General features: G+C 40.4%; 1 protein-coding gene across 2 annotated transcripts in view; it reads left to right on the forward strand.

Moving 5' to 3' along the window:
- The window catches only part of ube2kb (ubiquitin-conjugating enzyme E2Kb (UBC1 homolog, yeast)), a 36,386-nt gene that overhangs the window by 11,157 nt on the left and 3,572 nt on the right, over positions 1–21,657 (forward strand). Inside the window, exons 2-7 of one of the 2 annotated variants that reach the window (XM_036583080.1) lie at positions 1,860–1,919; positions 5,287–5,380; positions 5,668–5,726; positions 5,822–5,904; positions 15,580–15,679; positions 19,163–19,291. In XM_036583080.1, coding sequence (XP_036438973.1) covers positions 1,917–1,919; positions 5,287–5,380; positions 5,668–5,726; positions 5,822–5,904; positions 15,580–15,679; positions 19,163–19,291 — 468 coding nt within the window. In that variant the 5' untranslated portion in view covers positions 1,860–1,916. Of the gene's footprint in view, positions 1–1,859; positions 1,920–4,030; positions 4,451–5,286; positions 5,381–5,667; positions 5,727–5,821; positions 5,905–15,579; positions 15,680–19,162; positions 19,292–21,657 lie in introns of those variants that run through there. The other variant, XM_036583079.1, reaches the window with a different exon arrangement.

The raw sequence follows: 21,657 nt of genomic DNA on the forward strand, positions 1-21,657 counted from the left end.
TTAATTTAAGTAGAATTCAAGTTTATAAATACTCAGTTTGTCAAGTTAGAGGCAGTCTTCAAATAGACAGCTTGGAGATATAATAGCACATCTGCAGTTCTTTTGGAATGAATAACACTATAATATTTTTTATTCATTTAAACCTTTACATTAAAAAAATAATATGGATGTAATCAAATACCTAATATACATTTTGTTATTTCGAGTGCGGTTCAACCACATTAAACACAATGCTAAAATCCACTACAAATGGTGCAGATAATTGGGAATTATGACAAACATCTCTATCTTAAATGTAATACTTTACATTATTTTTTCCTTTTTGAATTTCGATAGCATTTTAGCTGCATTACATTTAACAGTGAAATATACAGTGTTTGGTGCAGACAGGTGGTAGTGATGATGCACAAACTTTGGATTTTACCTTTGGATCTAATGCAGCTGATTTTAGTGTTGTAAGTAATGCAGCTAAAATCCTTTTGAAATTCAAAATGGAAAAAAAATGTGAAGTAGTTATAAAGTAGTTATTACTATTTTCAAAATCCAGAGGTTGTGCATCATTGCTGCAACTCAGCTACAACATTTCCTAACAATGTTAGTGTTAGTGTTAGTGTCTTTACTAGCCTCCATAGTCCGTTCAAATATTATTAGCGCCGAAAAGATGAATATCGAAAATTTTACTTTACTGTGGTATCTCAATATTCCATTAAAATCATCCCGCCTGTGCCCTACTTCCGACTTTCCCTTTGGAAACTATCGTGCATCCATTTGGATGTGATCATGCCTACATGATCACATGATCTCATGAGCCGTCTGTTCCTTTCAAATATAATTGTGCCTATGTCCTACTCCCTAAGTTCCCTTTCGAATATTATTGTGCATATGCCATATTCCCTATGTTTCCTTTCAAATATGATTGTGCCTATGCCCTACTCCCTATGTTTCCTTTCGAATATGATTGTGCCTGTGCCCTTCTCCCTGTGTTCTCTTTCAAATATGATTGTGCCTGTGCCCTACTCCCTATGTTCCCTTTCAAATATGATTGTGCCTATGCCCTTTTCTCTAGGTCAGGGATGTCCAATCTTATCCGCAGGGCTGGATTGACTGCAGGTTTTCACTCCAACAAAGCAGGTCACCTGATGAAAGACTAAGACCAACTGATTAAACAAGTAGTATCAGGTGTGCTTCAGCTTGTTTGGAGTGAAAACCTGCAGCCACACCGGTCCTTTGTGGATAAGATTGGACACTCCTGCCCTAGGTCCTATTCAGAAGTAATCACACCTTTGACCTATTCTCAACATTCCACTGTGATATGATTGTGCATGTGCCCTATTACTATGGATATGATTATGCTTATGGCATGCTCTGTATGTCCCATTCAGAAGTAATCATGCCTTTGTCCTATTTTAAAAGTTCCATTTGGATATGATTGTGCTTATGTCCTACTCCCAACTCTACTCTGAATGGTCTACATACACTGATCAGGTAAAATATTGTGACCACCTCCTTGTTCCTATGCTCGTTGTCCATTTTATCAGCTCCACTTACTAGATAGGCGCACTTTGTAGTTCTACAATTACAGACTGTAGTCCGTCTGTTTCTCTGCATACTTTGTTAGCCCCCTTTTACCCTGTTCTTCAGTGGTCAGGACCCCCATGGACCCTCACAGAGCAGGTACTATTTGTCATAATGTTATACCTGATCGGCGTATATAGGACTGTGCCTGTGCCCTTCTATGGGTATGATTGTGGATATACTCTACTCTCTATTCACTGCTGACGTTATTTTTGGCTGTTGTTCAAAATAACCACATCATGCAATGTAATGCTTTCTTAAAGGAATTATCTATGTTTTATCAGCAGGATTTCCAGTGGTGATGTGTAGACATTGGAGTTACGGAGTTGAAATGTCCACAGATGGTCAGTGCTGCACCAGAGAGGGCACCCACTCCCAATTGTCCATACACATATGACTGTGCCAATGCCTGACTCCCTACATTACATTCAGAAATATTGTCCTGCCTATGCATTAGTCCACAGGTTTCCAACCGTGGTCCTAGGATACCCCCTTTTCTGCATATTTTAGGGTTTCCCCTGCTTCCAACACTCCAACATTTAGTCGTGAAAGACTCGTTAATGAGGCAGGAGGGTACAAAGGATAGCAGATGGGTCCCTGGTGATGACACAGCCAGCTGTGGCTGGGTGTCAATGAAAGCAATGAGAAAACTAGTCTCATTTTCTCTGGGTGGGTAGGTATGGCCCTCCCTCTCCCCATCACTCAGCGTGATGTTAGTCAATGTGGGCGTCTGTTAACTGACGTAATAGAATTGGCTGAATTGTTCTCCTCCAAGCACACTGAGCTGTCCAATGATGGTGACTGGCTTTGTGTGTCTTCCTACATGTAGGAAGCAGGTGCTAGCCTTCACTCTCCCAGCTTGGGAACATTGTGTGATGGGGGAAGCCTAGCTAGTGGGTGGGAATGAGCCACGACTACACTGAGAAGAAAATTAGGCACAAATTAAAAATAAAAAAATAATAATAAAAAAAACAAACAAAAAACCCCATAGCATTATTTGGCTGTGGCGTTTTCGTACATGCCTGAGTAATGATTAATCATCTTGATGTTGTGCAAATGGGATAATTTGCTATTAATTCACTTGAAGGGAATGTAAACCATAAAAATAATCTATGTTGAATTTTAAACCTTAAAACTTTAAGCTTCCAAAAAGTTCATAAGAGGGCATTTACATGTATCTTGAGTCTTTCTCTGTTCTGATTGGCTATGCTGTATTGTGTGCCATTCAAAAAAGCAGTCTGGACTGAAACATTCCTTATAACTTAAATCTGAATGGGCGGGGATAAAGTGTGGTAATCTTAATAGGTAGATATATAAGATAAGATAATCCTTTATTAGTCCCACAATGGGTAAATTCTCAGTGGTACAGCAGCAAAGGGATAGCAAGGCACTCAATAAAAGAAAAGAAGTAACAAGAAGAGAATTAACAAGCAAGTAATTAACCTTGTTAATTACTTTACAAGGTTTTTACAGTTTGTTACTTATTACGTCATAGACAATACATATAATACTAAAAGTAAAAAATAAGATAAAAATATAAACTCTAGCCTTCACAAAAATTAACAATATAAAGGATATGCATATACACTTTCTGATGAATCTTGGTGGTGGACGAAAACTTTAAAAGACTTCTTAAATGCTTTGGGGTGAATACTTGGGGGGTGGGTTGTTAGAAAGATTAATTTTTAACTAGCTGGCTTATTCTTCAAAACACTAATGCTACAGTACCACAGATGTGGCTAGCAGTGGCCCTGGATTTGTTGAGCGCCAAAAGGATTCCCAACGTTTGTGTGGTGTATTGGTGTAATGTATACGACATATTGTAGTAAGAGAACACTGATGGATGAAAACAACTCCAAATCGTGAATTTTGTCAAACTGATAAGGCTGCACAAAGCAGTGCAGAACTGCATTACAGAATACTGCATAACATATCAGAAGTAACATATTAAATGCTAGTGTTAGGTAGGAATGTTCTTTTAATAATGTTTACATACACCAATCTTTTTCTTAAAGATGCTACGAAATTTGGATTTTCCCAGAAAATGTAACAAAAAGTTACAACAAAGGACAAAAGGCTTATCGTTGAACAGATCAACGTAATAGTGCCTTTTGAAATTTTACACGTTTTAGCTTTTACAGTATTCTCTTGTAAATGTGGACTACATTTGCAATGGTCCATCTGGATATAAATGTGCCTTGCTCTATACTGCGCTGTTACCTCTCCACTCTTCAGTTTGGGCCTGATTGTGCCTTCACACTCCTCCCTATGTTCTAGTTATGTTCCAGTAGGGTGAATGTGACGCTATAGAAGTCGTTTTCATCTGAAAATCTCCTGCCTATTTTTAATTTAACGAACCGTTCATACAGACTATCCCACTACCAAACAAAACCATCCGCTCACTGAATGAGAATAGCTAATATTTCCAAGCTTCGCTGTATCACATGACAGCTTTGAACTGTGCCACTTGCAGTGAAACGTTTCTGGATCTACCTTCAGCGCGTATATAATATAACCACACCACCCAATTCAGTTAGCGCACAAACGCATTTATTCTCGCTCTATGTTTGAAGGCCGTGGTCTTTTTCTAGACTCTCATTGTTGGGTGTGCGTGTGGGCCTCGCCATTTGTTTTTCTGGGAGAAGGGGGTCCTGTTCTGGTGAAAAAGGAAAGAGACTTAGAGAGAACTAGAGAGTGTGAGAGAGCGAAAGGGGTGAATCCGAGCGTAGAGCTGCGTGTTTTGAAGTACAGGCTTTGCGGACTGGAGGCCCTCCCGAGTTAACTAACTTAGCTAGCTGTGAGAACAGAAGACATGGCGAACATCGCGGTCCAAAGGATCAAACGGGAGTTTAAAGAAGTGCTGAAAAGCGAAGAGGTTTGCAATGCGTCGTTGTGCTGTTTGACTGTCTTTTAAATGCATGGAGCAAGCAGCTAGCGACCAGCTGCTCTCGGCTAGCTTGGCTGCTTAGCAATAGCCGAGTCCTGAGCAGTAATAGAAGCAGCAAAGTAACAGTTAAGGTTTTCCTTAGCCTAAGCCTGACATTTAAAGCTAGCTAGCTAGCTAGCTAACTAACTAACAGCTCACCTAGCTAGCTAGCTTTAAATGTCAGACTTAGGCTAAGGAAAACACATAACCATGTAGTTCGCATGTTAGCGATGTGTTACGGCAGTCAGGGCAGATAAGTTTTTTGTTATCAAAAATTCAAGCAGTAAATTAGCTAGCTAGGTCACAGAAAGACATGGCGAGCGTTGGCAGTTAGCATTTAGCACTCGCTTTCAGCTGCGGCAAACCTGCAGGTTTCACATGGGTGCATTCCTTAGCCAGTTAACTTAGCTGTCAAAATAGAGCCACACATGCTATCACCTGACAAAGAAGTAACCTTAATCTCACCGTTTTACTTTAACAGCATGACTCAACTTTAACCATGTTAACCGGTGACGGGTTGCTTAAATTCAACGAGTCAGGGTGTTTGAATATTGAAGTAGCGTTTAGCTACTGCTGTAAGTCGTGTCAGCTACCTAGCCTGTTAAGCTTTCTACAAATACAGGCCAGATTCTTTGTCCTACATGGGATTTATAGCTAAAGCTGTTCCCAGCATGGAATATTTAATGTGCTGTCTACTGTATTGACAGTTTTGGTTTTGCCTATGTAAACAAGAAACAGTGTACAGTTTATTACTCATACTACAGTTATGTTCACTGTTTCCACAGACAAGTAAAAATCAGATAAAGGTAGACCTAGTGGATGAAAATTTCACAGAATTAAAAGGGGAGATTGCAGGACCTCCAGACACACCATATGAAGGTAAAGACATTTCCTCCTTTCCTTAAATACACCCTTATTTTCACCTGTCTGATCAGTGGCTCATGTATCAGACTTGGCAGAATAAAAATCCTGATCTGGGCTAAGTTTACACCTTTTACATAGCTTTGAATAGAACTACTTGGACTGATGAGTTCTGATCTTCGATCAGTGTTTGCTTGTTAAATGTGGGTTATTGTCGTTTACCATGCTGACTACTCTCTGCCATGTGTATATAGTTTGTGTAGTTACCTAAACACCTAGTAACAGGTCTTTTATTTTCTTTGTAGGGGGCAGATATCAACTAGAAATCAAGATCCCGGAGACGTATCCTTTCAATCCGCCCAAGGTAACAGCTTACGGTACCATATTACTGTATGTATTGTATAATGGACATTCACCGCATGATAGTAATGAGTCGTTCTTGGTTTTCCACTCTCTCAGGTGCGGTTTATTACAAAGATTTGGCATCCTAACATAAGTTCAGTTACTGGGGCGATATGTTTGGACATTCTGAAAGACCAGTGGTGAGTGTATGCTGATTGTGCACCCTTTTTGTGTTACTGTTTGACTAGTATGCAGGAACAAGTGGTCCATAATTTGTCAGGCAACAGTTGTGTTGACTGTTTTGTTCTGTTTTTTCTTTAAACTACACCAAATAGAGTCCTTACACAGTATCATAATTGTTAACCAGACAGATATCAGATTTCTAGAGAGCAAACTTACTATTTATTTAGTTCTTATTTATTTTGAGCTGTTGTATCAAAACAGTCTGATTTGTTATCCCAGATAACAAAGTGCGTTGCAGTTAATTGGCAAGCTTATTTATCAATACTACTGAAACTAAAAAGCAAAATTCTTCTCTGACAGCAGTATGGGAATACAAGTATGGGGAATACATTACCTAGCGCCTAGGTAAATGTGTGTGTAGATTGCATGTTATGAAGTGCTCTACGTGTGCACCACTTCATGGTCATCACATGACCTCCGTTTTCATGAGGCACCTTGTATTAGAACACATTTATTTTATTCTTACCACATATAAAACATCATAAAAGAGTAGTGCACTCTGGATTTAAGAAATTAAAATGTAATTTTTTCCTTTTTTTTCTAAGTAAATAAGTATGATACTTCAGCAGTAGAACACAAGAGGGAGTGTGTTACCACGAAATAACATCACGGCTGTGATGTTATTCGCGATAACACATGACCTCGAGTGTTCTATTGCTTTTATACAACAGTTGAATAAATAAAGTAAGAAATAAATAAATTGGGCCGTGAACGTGGCATTTAATATGTTTTAATGTTAGCAGTTCCTTCCGCAAAATTATAGTTCTTTAACAAGCAGCTTGTTGCTACATCAGAGTAACGAGCTCCACTCACTCGCTGCAGAGCCGGCAGTTCGTTCTCCAGCTCCTTATGCAGACCAACTGACAGTTTCAGAATTTAGTGTAGTCTCATCTTCAGAATCTGACCAAATCGGCTGTTGGTCAAATTTGATCTTGAAAGTATCCATTTTCTGTTTGTGCGCAAAGTGAGAAGCAAAAACGTTCAAATGGCTTGAGCATCTCCTACAGTCGTTGCTTAGCAACGGCGTCTCAGCGGAGTGATACAATGTTTGTAAAAGACCCGTGATGTTATGGCGAAATAACAGCACGGTTAGAACGCTTCTCAACCAATCAGCTTGCGTGGCCAGAACTAACTGTTGTATAAATAACTATCGAAAATGCTAGATTTCTAAGTCAGTGTTATGTTTCATAACTTTATTAGCTGAAGTAAAGGGTGATATACAAGCCCTCGGTAGTGCAAGGGGTCAAGCAAACGAACACCAGTGTCAACTTTAGCAGCAGAACTCGCCCAGAAATCATTGCAACCTAACATGTTTTCTTTTCAAACCTGAAAAAAAAGGCGGACAAAGCTGTTCATAAGCTACAGCAAACTCATATTTAAATATGAGTGTGAAACTACTTTAAAATGTTTAACATATCAAAACCATAACATTCAGTTTGCTTAGCTTTAAGTTACAAACACCTCCATCTCTTACACATGACAGCAGATACAACAATGTCACTTTCCTCTGCTAGTTGGTACGTTAGCATGCTAAAAGCTACATGGCTAATGAAGAAAAAGAAAGGCATTACATCACAGTTCTTCTTATTTATCTGTTTATAGCCAGACAGAGCAATTATTAACATGTTATGTATGTTATGTTCAAACGTCTTAAAAACATTACGCATTGCAAAGTTTGCATGGCTAGCCGATAAGCTTACTGAATAATTCACTCCTCATTGTCACCACCTTCCCTTCCTCCACGAATGGGCAGCCATGTAACATCTGAGTGGTGGGTTGAAGTAGGTGAGCACAAATTTAAAAGGAATTGAGACGAGGCTTAAATTTACAAGCATGGCTGGGGGCACTGTGCAACCGCTCTTAGCCAAGCAGTTAAACCAACAGCTAATGTGTGCTTACTACCATTCAAGTTAGAGACATATTGTTTCATTCACTGTTGACTGTGTTCTCACTGTCTGTTAAAAATAGATGTGGATCAAGTGTTTAGACATTATCACCTTGTCTTCATTATGTCATGGTTCAAGTCTCAGATGCAGTCTAAAGATCTGAATGGAAATCTCTATATTTGAAATTGGGCCTGTCAGTTATTACATAATCGCCTGATTGCAATTATTTATTTTCCACGCCTGTTAGCTTTTACAGTTACATGTTTTACATCACCTTTATGTTATAGAGCGATAACACACAGAATGTGAATTGGAAGTGGTGTCATCATATGAAAACATAGAGAGGGCAGTTTGATAGTAGCATGCCGGCTGCAAAGTTTTATATTAAAGTTGGGGTCTCGATTCAGTACCCAGTTCAAGAACGCTCACTGCAGCACAGTGACGGTAGCCTGCCGGCTGGTGTCCAAATAGTCCAGTTGCTGTTTGTGTTCTCATTCCATTTCAGCACATGGCTAGAGGAAATATACAGATTAACACTTAGGTGAAAACATCAGTTTTATGGTTTAACAAGACTGTAATGTGTTATGATTTTGCTTGGATTTGTCAGTAAGTATGTATATTACATTGTGTCACAATATGTATATTACGTGTGACTAAACAAGTGAATAAACGTGAGCATTTTGTTAAGGACGTGATTTGAGAAGGCAGTTGAAGCGGGGCTTTATCGCTATCTAGGCTAACTACTCCAGCTGATGTAAGCTAGGTCCGGAAACAGTGTGTCTCTGACAAACTAACATGTTGGCACATTGTTCACTGAAAGGAAAACTGTTTGTGTAAGGTGACAAGTCTGCATCCAGTGTTCTACGAGTTAGCTGTAGTTGTAGCTCACATCTGAAGAGGCAGCTTCCGTTAATCACTCAGCATGAAAACTACCAGTGTATAACTAACTAATGCCAAGATATAAGCATGTTCTTTGTTAGTCAATGAAATACTAAACAGGTATGGAATTAATTCCACCCCGACACCATCTGGATGATATATTTGCCACAGTTTAATTGCAGGACAGAGCACAGGTCAAGAAGTCGGTTTCTCTTTGGTTTGTTAGATTTTTTTTTTTGGCAATAATTCTGTTTATTTGTGTATTTACATGATGACAATGTATTTATATATTTGTAGGTTTGTAACAGCTGTTTACATGTTGTTTCTTCTGTTATATATGTTTTAAGTTTTGTGTGAGAATTTAGTAAACATACATATCGTTCTTTACAAAATTATGTTGAAGAAACGTAAATGAACAAGAATTATGCTGATTTTAAGCTAAAAAAATAAAATTAAAAAATGCATTTACATGCACTTAATAATCTCATAACTTCGGAAAATCAGATTTTGTCAGTATTCTGATTAACGGGTTTACATGCACTTGGGTAATCTGATAATGGGAAACTCTGGGTCTACATAAGTCAGGCAGTAATTGGATTTGTGCTTTGCAACCAGCTAGTAAACTCACAGAAGAAGACAGTAGGAGTTGGATCTCTGCGTGCCGGGTGACGGGCGGAAGTGGCTGCTCTTGTGGCCGCAGGAAGCCATTGAGCAGCCACATGGTGGCCACTTCGCGACCACTTCACGGCCACTTTTATTAGAGGCCGCCATTGAGCAGCAACATCATGGCCACTTTTATTAGCCGCCACCTTTGAGCAGCCACATCACGGCCGCCATTGAACAGCCACCTTGCGGGCACTTTTATTAGCGGCCGCCATTGAGCAGCCACTTTGCAGCCACTTTTGTTAGTGGCCACCATTGAGCAGCCACATCGCGGCCACTTTTATTAGCGGCAGCCATTGAGCAGCCACTTTGCAGCCACTTTTGTTAGTGGCGGCCGCGATGTGCCACCATTGAGCAGCCACATCGCGGCCACTTTTATTAGAGGCCGCCATTGAGCCTCGGCATTGTGGCCACTTTTATTAGCCGCCACCATTGAGCAGCCACATCACGGCCGCCATTAAACAGCCACATCGCGGCCGCCATTGAACAGCCACCTTGCGGCCACTTTTATTAGCGGCCGCCATTGAGCAGCCACATCGCAGCCACTTTTGTTAGTGGCCACCATTGAGCAGCCACATCGCGGCCACTTTTATTAGCAGCCGCCATTGAGCAGCCACATCGCGGCCACTTTTATTAGCGGCCGCCATTGAGCAGCCACTTTGCAGCCACTTTTGTTAGTGGCCACCATTGAGCAGCCACATCGCGGCCACTTTTATTAGCCGCCACCATTGAGCAGCCACATCGCGGCCACTTTTATTAGTGGCTGCCATTTAGCGGCAACATCGCAGCCACTTCGTGGCCCCTTTTATCAGCCACCGCCATTGAGAAGCCACATCGTGGCCACTTTTATTAGTGGCCGCCATTGAGCAGCCACATCGCGGCCACTTTTGTTAGTGGCCACCATTGAGCAGCCACATCGCGGCCACTTTTATTATCGGCCACCATTGAGCAGCCACTCTGTGGCCGCTTTTATTAGCGGCCGCCATTGAGCAGCCACATCGTGGCCACTTTTATTAGTGGCTGCCATTGAGCGGCCACATCGCAGCCACTCCGTGGCCCCTTTTATTAGCCACCGCCATTGAGCAGCCACATCGTGGCCACTTTTATTAGCAACCACATTGTGGCCGCCATTGAGCAGCCACATCGCGGCCACTTTTATTAGTGGCCGCCAACGAACAGCCATCTTGCAGCCACTTTTATTAGTGGCCGCCATTGAGCAGCCACATCGCGGCCGCCATTGAACAGCCACTTTGCGGCCACTTTTGTTAGTGGCCGCCATTGAGCAGCTACATCGCGGACACTTTTATTAGTGGCCGCCATTGAGCAGCCACATCGCGGCCACTTTTATTAGTGGCCACCATTGAGCAGCCACTTCGCGGCCACTTTTATTAGCGGCAGCCATTGAGCAGCCACACCGCGGCCACTTTTGTTAGTGGCGGCCGCGATGTGCCACCATTGAGCAGCCACATCGCGGCCACTTTTATTAGAGGCCGCCATTGAGCCGCAGCATTGTGGCCACTTTTATTAGCCGCCACCATTGAGCAGCCACATCGCGGTCGCCATTGAACAGCCACCTTGCGGCCACTTTTATTAGCGGCCGCCATTGAGCAGCCACTTTGCAGCCACTTTTGTTAGTGGCCACCATTGAGCAGCCACATCGCGGCCACTTTTATTAGCGGCCGCCATTGAGCAGCCACATCGCGGCCACTTTTATTAGTGGCTGCCATTGAGCCGCAGCATTGTGGCCACTTTTATTAGCCGCCACCATTGAGCAGCCACATCGCGGACGCCATTGAACAGCCACCTTGCGGCCACTTTTATTAGCGGCCGCCATTGAGCAGCCACTTTGCAGCCACTTTTGTTAGTGGCCACCATTGAGCAGCCACATCGCGGCCACTTTTATTAGTGGCCGCCATTGAGCAGCCACATCGCGGCCACTTTTATTAGAGGCCGCCATTGAGCAGCCACATCGCGGCCACTTTTATTAGAGGCCGCCATTGAGCAGCCACATCGCGGCCACTTTTATTAGCGGCCGCCATTGAGCAGCCACATCGCGGCCACTTTTATTAGAGGCCGCCATTGAGCAGCCACTTCGCGGCCACTTTTATTAGCAGCCACATCGTGGCCGCCATTGAGCAGCCACTTTGCGGCCACTTTTATTAGTGGCCACCATTGAGCAGCCACATCACGGCCGCCATTGAACAGCCACTTTGCGGCCACTTTTATTAGTGGCCGCCATTGAGCAGCCACATCGCGGCCACTTTTGTTAGTGGCCGCCATTGAGCAGCCACATCGCGGCCACTTTTATTAGCCACCACCATTGAGCAGCCACATCACGGCCGCCATTGAGCAGCCACATCGCGGCCGCCATTGAACAGCCACCTTGTGGCCACTTTTATTAGCGGCCGCCATCGAGCAGCCACATCGCAGCCACTTTTGTTAGTGGCCACCATTGAGCAGCCACTTTGCGGCCGCTTTTATTAGCGGCCGCCATTGAGCAGCCACTTTGCGGCCGCTTTTATTAGCGGCCGCCATTGAGCAGCCACTTTGCGGCCGCTTTTATTAGCGGCCGCCATTGAGCAGCCACCTCGTGGCCGCTTTTATTAGCAGCCACATCGTGGCCGCCATTGAGCAGCCACTTTGCGGCCACTTTTATTAGTGGCCACCATTGAGCAGCCACATCGCGGCCGCCATTGAACAGCCACCTTGCGGCCACTTTTATTAGCGGCCGCCATTGAGCAGCCACTTTGCGGCCACTTTTATTAGCGGCCGCCATTGAGCAGCCACTTTGCGGCCGCTTTTATTAGTGGCCACCATTGAGCAGCCACATCGCGGCCACTTTTATTAGTGGCCGCCATTGAGCAGCCACATCGCGGCCACTTTTATTAGAGGCCGCCATTGAGCAGCCACATCGCGGCCACTTTTATTAGAGGCCGCCATTGAGCAGCCACATCGCGGCCACTTTTATTAGCGGCCGCCATTGAGCAGCCACATCGCGGCCACTTTTATTAGCAGCCACATCGTGGCCGCCATTGAGCTGCCACTTTGCGGCCACTTTTATTAGTGGCCACCATTGAGCAGCCACATCACGGCCGCCATTGAACAGCCACTTTGCGGCCACTTTTATTAGTGGCCGCCATTGAGCAGCCACATCGCGGGCACTTTTGTTAGTGGCCGCCATTGAGCAGCCACATCGCGGCCACTTTTATTAGCCGCCACCATTGAGCAGCCACATCACGGCCGCCATTGAGCAGCCACATCACGGCCGCCATTGAACAGCCACCTTGTGGCCACTTTTATTAGCGGCCGCCATCGAGCAGCCACATCGCAGCCACTTTTGTTAGTGGCCACCATTGAGCAGCCACTTTGCGGCCGCTTTTATTAGCGGCCACCATTGAGCAGCCACATCGCGGCCACTTTTATTAGAGGCCACCATTGAGCAGCCACTTTGTGGCCGCTTTTATTAGCGGCCGCCACATCGCAGCCACTTCGTGGCCCCTTTTATTAGCCACCGCCATTGAGCAGCCACCTCGTGGCCACTTTTATTAGCAGCCACATCGTGGCCGCCATTGAGCAGCCACATCGCGGCCACTTTTATTAACGGCCGCCTTTTAAAGTGAATTTGTATCTTTTGAAATGAATAAAAGGACCTTTAACTGGACAAAAGCAAGTGAAGTGGACACTGACACACTGAAAATATAGTTTGATGATTTTATTTATATATATATATATATATATATATATATATATATATGTGTGTGTATATGTGTGTGTGTGTATATATATATATATATATATATATATAATCCTTATGGGAGACTAATCTTAATGTGGCTGTAACTCCCTACTAGGCTGATGTCTGTTTCTGTTTAACACTACTGACACTCTATTTAAGGTATGCTGAACTAGACAACACATTTTGTTAAACTTGACAGGCAAGGGTAATTAAACATTGTATGATTATTCTGTTTTGTAGGCTTATTGCAAATCAATTAGTATTTTGTATTTAAATAATAATAAAGGACCAACCTAAAATGTGTATGGAAATAATAGGGAGGTTTTCAGTTCAGTTTTATTGTAGAAATTACAAGATTAAATGTTTAATTGTGTAATGAACATTTAATCTTCTAGATGCTTGCAGTCCCTGTCTTATAGATTAAGAGTCCAAGTTTTTTGCATTTTCTTTCCTAATTTCTTTCTTCTTTTGCTGTAATTGTTTCGTTAACACTTCGGTGAAAATTATTTACTACACTTATTAACATTAATAAACCAGCATTAAAATTATTAAGACATAAGTAATGTTTACAAAGTATTTAACACTTGTATTAAATTATGTTTGTTAGTATCAAATGAAGAACACCTCAAGTTTATTCTATGACTATTTTTTTTTCTTACTTTTTAATTTTTTAAAACCTTTTTCTGGTTTATATCTTTGGATTTATTCATTTGTCAATTACTCAATACAATTGTACATAGTTAATATTTATTATTTCATTTAATATTTAAAGTTTAAAAACTATAACGCAAATTCAAATTTTTTTTTACAATGTCTTTTCGTGTATCATGTATTTTTTCATGCCTTTAAACCTCTCACTTCAGTCTCAGCCTTTTGAGAATGAGGCTTCTGACTTTGGCCCCCCCACACCAATCTACCGAACTTCTCAGGTGGCAGAGCAGTTATGTGAAGAGGACAGAACAAATGCATGTGAAAAAAGCAAAAGCACTTCAAAAAATAAAAAATAATATAGTGCTGGATAATTGAGTCAAATGAAACAATGGAAAAAGGACGAAGTAAATGTAAATTGCCACATCGCTAAATATTCTCTTTACAAAACCAAAATAACGTGCCTAACATAATTACTCAGGGTTTTAGTGAGGCTATATAAATTGATGTGTGATGGGTTAATAATTACTTAGACATTTTTATTCTATTTACTTCGTAAAAAAGTTATAGCCTGCAATGCTTGTAGGATGCAACTTGTTAGGGAATGTAGCGGGTTCCAGTAATTCCTTATCCCCAAACACTAAGCGCTACAGCCCATGGCAAATCCCTTTAGATAATGGTGGCTCATGTGACTTCTCATCATAGCTGGGCAGATGACGTGACAGCTACCACGAAATATGCCCAGGAGAAGTGGTCCAAAAGTTTTTTGTTGTTTTCTTGCTGGTGCTGTGTTAAACGCTGCTTGCTTATTTCCAGTTCTGCAGTCTGTTTTCAGTTTTCTGTTTTGCAGACTGAGAAATCCGAAAGAAACATGAGTAAAAGTATACATGCGCTGAGAAATCAGAATACTGAGCTAAAATCCAGCTCTCTTGATCAGATTTCTTAATTGGATTTCCGAACAGTACTCTGATCTAAGAAATCGGAATATGCTGTTTACATGACTGTTTGAATAATCAGATACCTGCAGAAATCTGATTATGATTAGATTATTAAGTGCATGTAACACTCTGTGATGCCCATTTCATCAAGAATTAAGTAAGTAAGTAATGTTTGTTTATTTGAACTCAAGCTGTCTCTGTTGACAATTGTAGCTACTAAGTATTGACAGCTGAGAAGCAAGATAACTTATTAGGCAATTTAGCAGCTTTAGGCTTGTAGTTTAATAGTTGCATAGAAATAACAAAAAGGACAAGTAGTTAATCTCAGTCATTTATATTGCTATAAATCAACAGACCTAATGCCCGTGTTTGATGAATATTCAAATTTAATTTTTTTTTTGACTGCGCTGTGGTACAGTAGCAGATGAAACAAGGGCAGCAGGGCTGCATGATATAGACAAAATCATCATATTGATATATATATCTTGCAGTATGTTTAAAACACACTGGTCAACTTTCCTGTGGCATGATTACAAATTGGCCTACGTTTGTTTACCCAAACAATATATTGTGCAACCCTAAAGTGCAGTTCCTTGTGCAATTTCCGTTCTATTTTTAATTCACATTTGGAATTTTTTTTTAATCCTCTTTTCTCAGACTTTGAAGAACCATTACACACATTTTGTCATTGTATCTGTAATCTTCCTTTTTTGTGTACATTTAAACATTTAATCTACACATTGGGTAAAGCCACTTACATCATTCATACAGAGAAAATGGTTCAGTGGCCTTGCTTAAGGGCACATCAATAGAAGTCAGGCCTGTGATCTCTTGAACCATAGCAAAATTGAGTGCTGACTGTTAATTATTCACTGTCTGTAGGGCTGCAGCGATGACCCTGCGTACAGTTCTGCTCTCGCTACAGGCTTTACTAGCAGCAGCAGAGCCAGATGACCCGCAGGATGCTGTAGTAGCCAATCAGGTGAGTGAATGTGTGTGCCAGCCAGGTATATTTTTATGCCTAATCAAAATGAGGCAGTATGAAAACAATGACAGACTTTGTCACTGTGTTTACCTTATCTTAATTATACAAACTAGACCCAGTCTGTCTTATCTGTCCAAATTGGGTGCTACAATTTCTCATGACTTTCATTGGATTTTTGCCAATTTCTGTAAAGCTTCACTAAGCTAGTCACAGTAGCTATGAAAGAACAAGGACTGTGCTGAACAGCTTTTTACAGATTTCAAATACTCATTGGTATTTCTGAATGAGTAATCAACATCACCCTTAAACACAGTATTTGAAGTATTTTTTCATAATCTATCTGACTTTGTAGATATGCTTCCATTTTAATTAATAATTCAGTCCACACTGGCTGCGCTATCTAGTCGGTGAAAATATGATACGTTCTGACCTGTTTTTTTTTTTTTCCACTTTTGCACAAGCGAAAAACTCTATAGCTGTGCCCAGTCAAATCGCACCAACTTTCTTATAGTGTTCCAAACTATATAACTATATTTTAAAAGAATAATTTAGAGTTACAGAGCAGTTTCTGTGCTATACTAACAATGTGTGGCATATACTATTCTCTGATACCAACACAGGTAAAAACTTGTGATTCCATTGCAGTAAACAGATCTGCTGTTTTTGCTGTCAAGTTTTAAAACCGCTGTAAAATTGCTGTTTAATTACAAACATTCCAAAAAAGTTGGGACATAAAGCAGTTATTAGTAAATTCTGTTTGATCCTGTATTGAATTGAAAACAGTACAAAAACACTATTTTGTGTTTTTAACCTAAGAACATCACTTTTTTTTTTTGTACAGATATGCTTTTTCCAAATTTGATGCCTGTAACACATTCCAAAAAGTTGGGACTGGAGCATGTTTACTGCTGTGTTGCATCTTGTTTTCTTTTAACAGAACTTCATAATTGTTTGGGGACTGAAGATACAAACTGGTCCACTTTTGAAAGCAGAATTTTTTGCCACTCTTCAGTTATACAAGTCTTCGGATGCGCTCCCTTTTCTTGTCCAATTTTGAGCTTAATAATGCAGCGCATGTTTCCATGGGAGACCTTTCTGGACCGCAGACAGGCCAGTCTAGCACCTGCACTCTTTAATTACACAGCCATGCTGCTGCAACATGCACAATGTGGCTTGGTGTTGTCATGCTGACACCACCCATACCATGACATGCCCTGGGTTTGTTACTTTATGCTAGTAACAATCTGGATGGTCCTTTCTGTCCTTGGCCAGGAGAACACCATGGCCAGTTATTTCCGTAAACACTCTGAAAGGTTGATTCCTTGGACCACATTACGTTTCCGTTGTGCATAAATCCATTTCAGATGAGCTCGAGCTCAGTGAAGCTCAGCAGCATTTCTGGATGTTGTTGACTTCCGCTGTGCACAGTAAAGTCTTAAAGAAGAAGGCCAATGAAAAATGAAAAAAACAAAAATAAAACACAGTCTGGTAGCTGATTGTTTTAGTTTCTGACTGTACACAAGAGTAATGTGTGCTGACCAGCAAATCTCAGAAAAATGTCACGTGACGTGATGTCAGGGTGAGCAAGACAAGGGGCATGGCCTTTCCACATAACCGTGTATATATAAGCTTTGATAAAAGTACTGCAGAAACGTTATTGAGATGTCATTGTAATGCACCGTAGCACTCAAACATTAAGCTACAACAGCCATGTTTTAGTTTTCGTGCACTGACAACAAATAGTGAAAATAAGAAGTGGATTGAAACTCAGATTTAACTAAACACTGCTGTATAATGCTGTATGTATGGGGTAGCCCTGTTTACTGCTGCTGCAGCTGCTCACATGAAGCAGTCCCTGTGTCTTTGTATAACATGGTAGTGATTTCTGTAATATTCATGTTTTAAAGAGAAAGTGGAATTAGTATACGTAGTGTAAATTTGCTACATGTTTTTATTTAGCTAGCTATGCTAGCTAGAAGCGATTCCTAACTGTAGCTATGTTCCCAAACAAGAGAGCTTTCATTAGCTGTTAGCTAACTTGAAGCAGCCTCTGTCACACGTTTACAGCATGCCCACAATTTTTGTAATATTATAAATGGAAAGCAAAATTTTTATATGCAATTTGAATTTGATAGACTTCGTTTAAACTCTCTTATCGCTAATGGAAGGCTAGCGGGCTACAGGTGCAAGTTAGCTAGCCTATCATTAGCAGTTCAAGAAACACCAGCCTCATATGAGTAGAAAACATTAGCTGGCTAGCTGTGTTAGTGTTCTGCCACACAGTATCATTTTTTCAGTTTGATCGTACAGGAATACAATCAGTGCTAGCTAACCTAGCTAATGCATCTTTCCATAAAAATGACCCACCCATGATTGCGTCATGACAACCACATTACTCATGTTAATTACGTCATGTTACTCCAGAACCCCGAAGGAGCATGAAGAAGAAAGGTGGGGCTAAAAGGCTATTCGTGTTGCTCTTTAACTTGTATTTGTGAATGCAACAACAGACAGTGTTTATTGATAACAGTTTGTCAATGTATTCTCAAGTCAAAGTGTTGATATCCATCACAGAAGCATGTTGTTTTTTAATGCAATGCTGTCTAAGAGGTCGAAGGGTATGGGCATTCAGTTGTGCTTTTTGGTTTTCACACAGATCTGTCTGGATTCACTGAATCTTTTGATAATGAAATGCACAGTAGAGGGAGAAATAGATTAAATTCTTGCAAACTCTAGCTGAGGCATCAATTAAAAAATTTAATGCATATTTTCAAAAAAAAACCAAAAAAAACAATGAAGCTGATAAAGTACAACCTTACATGTCTTTTCTTCATACTGCTCATTTTTTTACGTACAGGTCAGAGTGAATTTACAAATCACTGCTTTCTGTTTTTATTTTCATTTTACCTAATGTGCAACTTTTTTGTAATTGGTTTGTAGAAAAGGAGAAAAAAACTGATATTTGGTCATGTTACAGAACTGAATCGGTGGCATGGATCAATTTTCTTATTGTCCAATTAATTTAAAGCATTCCCACACGTGTTTTCTCTGGCATCTCTGCTCTTTTAGCTTCAATGGCTATGTGGAAAGCAGCACATTTTTTGCACTTTGAGGCGAGGTGATGTGGATGCCTGGCATTAATGATGCATTCAACTAAACCAGCTATAATTTATTTTCTTTGAACATTTTCCATATATTAACAGTGACTTATCTAACTAACGGTTTATGCAGATTAAATTTATTGTAGTTTAGTCTAAAAAAAGAAGCTTCCCACATAGAGAAACTATTACCAGGTACTGAACAAATTATTGAGTATTTGAATAAGTCAGCCCAGCCCTAGAAAAGAATACATTTTTGTTGAAGGAAAGCTCAAGCTAATAGGTAGATTGATTTTTGTCAAGTAAAAAGAGAGAAAGTGTCATGCTATCTCTGAGCCTGAATTTGCGTAATACGATATTTTTCTTTGTTTTTTTTTTTCAGTATAAACAGAATCCAGAGATGTTCAAACAGACTGCTCGACTGTGGTCTCACGTTTATGCTGGCGCTCCCATCTCTAGTCCTGAATACACACGCAAAATAGACAAACTCTGTGCCATGGGTTTCGACAAAGTAAGTACTTAAACTGGATACAAAATAATTCAGGTTATTCTAGAAATGGTTCAAAGACATGAAATACATTCCAAAATGAAAATGAAAGCAAAAGTTAATAATTAAGTTGTCAGTTTATTCAACTTGAATCAGTTGTGGATCTACTTGTAATGCCCCTGTCAGGAGTTGCTACAACAAACCATTTTAGTCTTGTTTTTACAGCTCAATCACAAATACTGCGAGTATACATAGATTTAGCTTTTTTGATATATGAATGGAGCTGGAGAGAAGTTGCTCAGTGTACTCATATTCCGAAAAATATAAGAGCTTGACCTATTTGTTATTTAAATAGAGTAAAAAATGCAGCTTGGAAAGAAGTCTTTGCAACTGTTGCCTTGTTAAGCAACTATTTAAACTGGTTCTTAATATCTTCAATCTAACAAGCTTTGACTTCAGAGTGGGTGACGTAGCAGGTATCGGCATTGATACTGGCACTTAAGCACAGTATGGGTATCAACGATGGGGATAGTGATACCATGAAGCTAAGAGGAGCCCCTTAACTGAATGGCTGAGACTGTCATTTCTGCTGTGTAGCCATTTACAGTCTGAGTCAGTGTTAGTCCAGGTTGTTATCAAGGGAGCAAACCTTAGATATGTGGAAGGAACCACTGGTCTCTTGGGGTAATGACAGCCTTTAACCTTAGTTAACCTCTTATCATACCAACCTGCTAGCTGGGCTTGTGTGTCCACTTGCCCTGACTGCAGTGCCCCTCCATCGGTCTGCTCCTTCACACAACAGCCTGGTCCTACAGCTTGTTGCTTTAGCCAAGCCGAAAAATCCGCTGAAAACAGGCGCTAGTGACGGCGTGAATGACTGATATTCACTTAACTCCAGTAGACCCTGACACAGAAATGTAAGCACTGGTGTAAGTGATGTACAAGACAAATTACTGGATAAATTCAGATGTAAAACAGCATTCAGAACTGAGCCAGATTAGCTGCTGTGTGCTTGCATATATACACCATAGGTTTTATCTATATATTGTTCAGTTTGTTCCATTTTGCACAATAAAATATATTTTACTTTTAATTAATTTGCTAAATATGGTTCTTATTACTAATTGTATAATGTTTAAATACTAAGTATATATATTACATAAGCAAAATAGGTTTTCTTAAGCATCTGAAGGTTCTGATGGTTTTACATATATATTTAATCTTAATATGTTTTACTTATTACAGAGAACACAGCTTTCACTTATTTAAAGAGTGTAATTATATAAATATCAGGACTTAAAAGCTGGTTACATTAGGTAGAATTAACATCCATATCTGTAATCTGTATTGGCCAATACTTAAAGAGCAGGTATTGGAAGGAGGGAAAAGTGGTATCGTTGCATCCCTAGCGAAATGGCAAAAATATAATATCATAATATGACATGCATCACAAAATTGAGTTTTCTGAGGTTTGTTAGTTTTACCAAACAATTGTTTAAAAAATGGAATCAGTAAAACATGAAAGGGAGTGTGTTATTTCAAATAACATCATGGCTGCGATCTGGTTGCTGGAATGAGTCAAGGCTGGTACCGTAGATCATCCTAGCCTTGTTATTATTCCTGATAACACATTACCTTGAGTATTCTGTTGCTTTTATACAACAGTGCTGCAAAAAAGAACAAAAAACTAAGCAAAGAAGAAAATGTGATATCAAAAGTGCTTTAATATCGGCAGTTCCCTCTTCCAAAAAAGCAGTAGCCTGATCTGTATGCTGTTTTGTTCCAGTCCATCTGTAAAGCTTTTCACATGCTGTAATGTAAAACAAGACACTACTTGGGCAGGTGCTCAGCGGTATGATAGTTATTGTGAAAAAACATGCTGTTATTTGTGATAACACTTCTCAAGCAATCAGATTGTGTGGTCGGAACTAACTGTTGTATAAGAATACAATATAGGATTATGTCTATTTCTCATCATCGGCATACGTCACTCCTCACCAACTACATAAACAAACCAACATGAGGCTTGCTTGAGAGGCTGAAGTTGGCTGTTTATTCATAGCTGTAGACGTGGGTGTACATTTAGAACAAGGAAGAAGAAAAGCTTGATTAGAGTACACATTTATTTCTTGGGCCATGACTCTAGTACCCTGCAATTACCAGTTGGTGTTTTGGCTGTATGATACATTAGGCTGTTTGTGTTTAACTGTAAAGAGCTTCTGTTTTTTGTAGTGTTTCTCCAGAGTCTGGAGAGTTTTGTTTTTTTAATGTAATGTTACTCAGTCCGTTGCTTAGTAACAAGAGACTTGCAATGCATTTTGGTATACATTCAGCTGAAACAGTGATCAACGATGTTCACTAGAAATTACAAGTGCATTGTGGGATTTTAT

This window comes from Colossoma macropomum, unplaced genomic scaffold (assembly GCF_904425465.1).
Source record: "Colossoma macropomum unplaced genomic scaffold, Colossoma_macropomum, whole genome shotgun sequence".
Lineage (NCBI taxonomy): Eukaryota > Metazoa > Chordata > Actinopteri > Characiformes > Serrasalmidae > Colossoma > Colossoma macropomum.